This window comes from Argentina silus, assembly GCF_951799395.1.
Source record: "Argentina silus genome assembly, chromosome: 8".
NCBI lineage: Eukaryota > Metazoa > Chordata > Actinopteri > Argentiniformes > Argentinidae > Argentina > Argentina silus.
This window is the reverse complement of record NC_139662.1, coordinates 23,476,734-23,479,233: the sequence shown is the minus strand read 5'-3', so window position 1 is coordinate 23,479,233 and position 2,500 is coordinate 23,476,734. Positions and strand designations below refer to the sequence as shown.

At 48.6% G+C, this 2,500-nt stretch overlaps 1 protein-coding gene across 1 annotated transcript in view; it reads right to left on the bottom strand.

The window, feature by feature from the left end:
- Positions 1 to 2,500, bottom strand: part of LOC310808097 (tubby-related protein 3) — a gene marked incomplete at its 5' end in the record, with an annotated part of 7,131 nt that overhangs the window by 4,039 nt on the left and 592 nt on the right. The window contains 5 exons of the mRNA XM_083674797.1: positions 1 to 35; positions 421 to 485; positions 1,566 to 1,682; positions 1,941 to 2,042; positions 2,208 to 2,319. The exon at positions 1 to 35 is cut by the window's left edge and continues 78 nt beyond it. Of these exons, the coding sequence (XP_083530923.1) occupies positions 1 to 35; positions 421 to 485; positions 1,566 to 1,682; positions 1,941 to 2,042; positions 2,208 to 2,319 (431 nt within the window). The remainder of the gene's footprint in view (positions 36 to 420; positions 486 to 1,565; positions 1,683 to 1,940; positions 2,043 to 2,207; positions 2,320 to 2,500) is intronic.

Below are 2,500 nucleotides of genomic sequence, written 5' to 3'. Positions count from 1 at the left end.
CACTTCTTCCTCTTCCTCCCAGGCAGAAGGAACACCTGGGGGGGGGGGGGGTCGGGGGGGGGGGCAGAGGGGGGGGGTGAGGACAGAGATGGGGGGGGGCGAGGGGGGGGCAGAGAGGAGGGGGGGTGGCGGGAGATGAAATGAGAAAGAGGAGGGGAAAAGAAGAAGAGGGGAGAGGAGAGGAGAAGAGAGGAGAGCATTACTGGGGTGGTGATTCCATTTGGGTCCCTAGATAACAAACTGTGTCATGGCTGTTTACAGTGGACAGAATCTGGCATCATTACTGGTTAAAGCAGTTGTAACATTGTTGTAACATTGTTGTAACATTGTTGTAACATGTAATGACAGAGTGACAGGGTACAGCATACAGGGCAGGCAGCCAATGACAGCACAGTAACCTCAGATGTTTGTGTGTCCTACCTTCTTGTCGTTGTCCAGGTGGAGGTAGTACGTAGGGAACATCCCCCTCTTATCCCTGGACAGTGTGTGTGTGTGTGTGTGTGTGTGTGTGTGTGTGTGTGTGTGTGTGTGTGTGTGTGTGTGAATAGAGTGGGGGTTGTTTTATAAGTATAAGGATTATTGAGGTCGTGAGGTAATGAGATTAGCTCAAAGAATGCTTTGTATAACTACCAGAGGAGAGTTAAGGCTGCTCTGATAGGCCAGCTGACTACCAGAGGAGAGTTAAGGCTGCTCTGATAGGCCAGCTGACTACCAGTTTTAGATCCTGTGTACTCATACATAAAGAATTCACTTAAAGGGGAAGTTTACCTGGACTGCAACATTAAAGGGGAAGTTTACCCCATCATGCATACCGTCTCCAACAATCATCATTTTGCGTGCAGCTGCATCATCGCTATCTAACCGCAAAGTCTGTGTTTACTTCCTAAAAAAGTCTCATACCGCGTTAAAACACGGCAGGCGAGAGTTTTAGCACTCTGACCTGCTCTACTCTGACCTGCTCTACTCTGACCTGCTCTACTCTGACCTGCTCTACTCTGACCTTGCTCTACTCTGACCCTGCTCTACTCTGACCTGCTCTACTCTGACCTGCTCTATTCTGACCTGCTCTACTCTGACCTGCTCTACTCTGACCTGCTCTATTCTGACCTGCTTTACTCTGACCTGCTCTACTCTGACCTGCTCTACTCTGACCTGCTCTACTCTGACCTGCTCTACTCTGACCTGCTCTATTCTGACCTGCTCTACTCTGACCTGCTCTACTACGCCAGTGATTCCCAGAGAGCAGCAGGCGGTAGCTCTAGCGCTGTTCAACAGAAGGACCTGGCGTGAGAGGGAGAGGGGGATCTTGGGAGTTGTAGGAATTGACTAAAATGAACATTTTAGAACATCAGGACTGATGAAAGCGAGAGATCTTGACTCATTTTAAAACACAATTTTTTTGTGAATGTGTCTACTACTGAATAATGAAAACACCAAATCCAGTAGATTACAGGGTACAATTCTGCTTTAAACATGCCTCTCAGGATGACCCGGAAGTACTCTACAGGATAACAGGAAGCACTCTACAGGATAACAGGAAGCAGCGGTCAGAAGGACCCAATCACCTTCAGACTTGGCCTTGTTGACCTTGGCATCAGCGAGGACATTTTCTTTAGAGGCTTTTTTCTTTGTCTTCTTCTGAGGGGCCTCACCCTCCTCTCCCTCACTCTCATCTTCATCATCTGAAACAGACCAGGAGGTCAACATGGGGCTGGTTACTGAGAGTCACACATTTTAACAACCACCTCCAGGTTCTATGAAGGGTGACTGACAGGCAGGAGGGTGACAGTTGGATGAGAGAGGTGATGTCTCAGACGTAGACGTGTTGTCATGACTACAGCAGTGCATTCCACCGTGGGTTCAGGAGCGTGGAGTTATGGTTCAGATCCCCGTTTCCCCCGTCGGTGGGTGTGAGGTCGGTCCACACCTGGGATTCTTACCTTTCTTCTTTTTGGGAGCACTTTTTGTTTTCTTCTTCACCTCCTTCTCTGTTGTCTCTCCTTTTTCCTTTTCGTTTTTCTTTTTCTTGACTTTCTTTCCATCTGTAACAACACAACAGGTAAAGAGCCGGGTCAGGGGTCAGAGAACTAAAGGCAACAGGACCAGTCCCATGATGCAGTGTGTTATTGATGTGTTTCATTGTGTGTTGTGTGTATCTGCTGTTCGTCAGTGTGTGGTTTTGTGTTTTGGTTGTGACGGTGACTGACTTTCAGACGGGAGGCTTTCCTCTCCTCCTGACGCCGGGTCACTCTTCTTGACTTTGGTCTTTGAGTCGTTAGTCTGGGTCGAGTCGCTCTCAGGCTTCTTCTTCTGAGGTTTCTACACAACAACACAATACACACGTCTAACAATGTTCTCTTTGTAGAAATTGTCTGTAAGCTGCTTTCAGTACAAAAACAGGCATGCACGAACACAGGCACACGTATGCATGGACACACACACACACGCACACGCACACACGCACGCACACGCACGCACACATGCACACATGCACGCACGC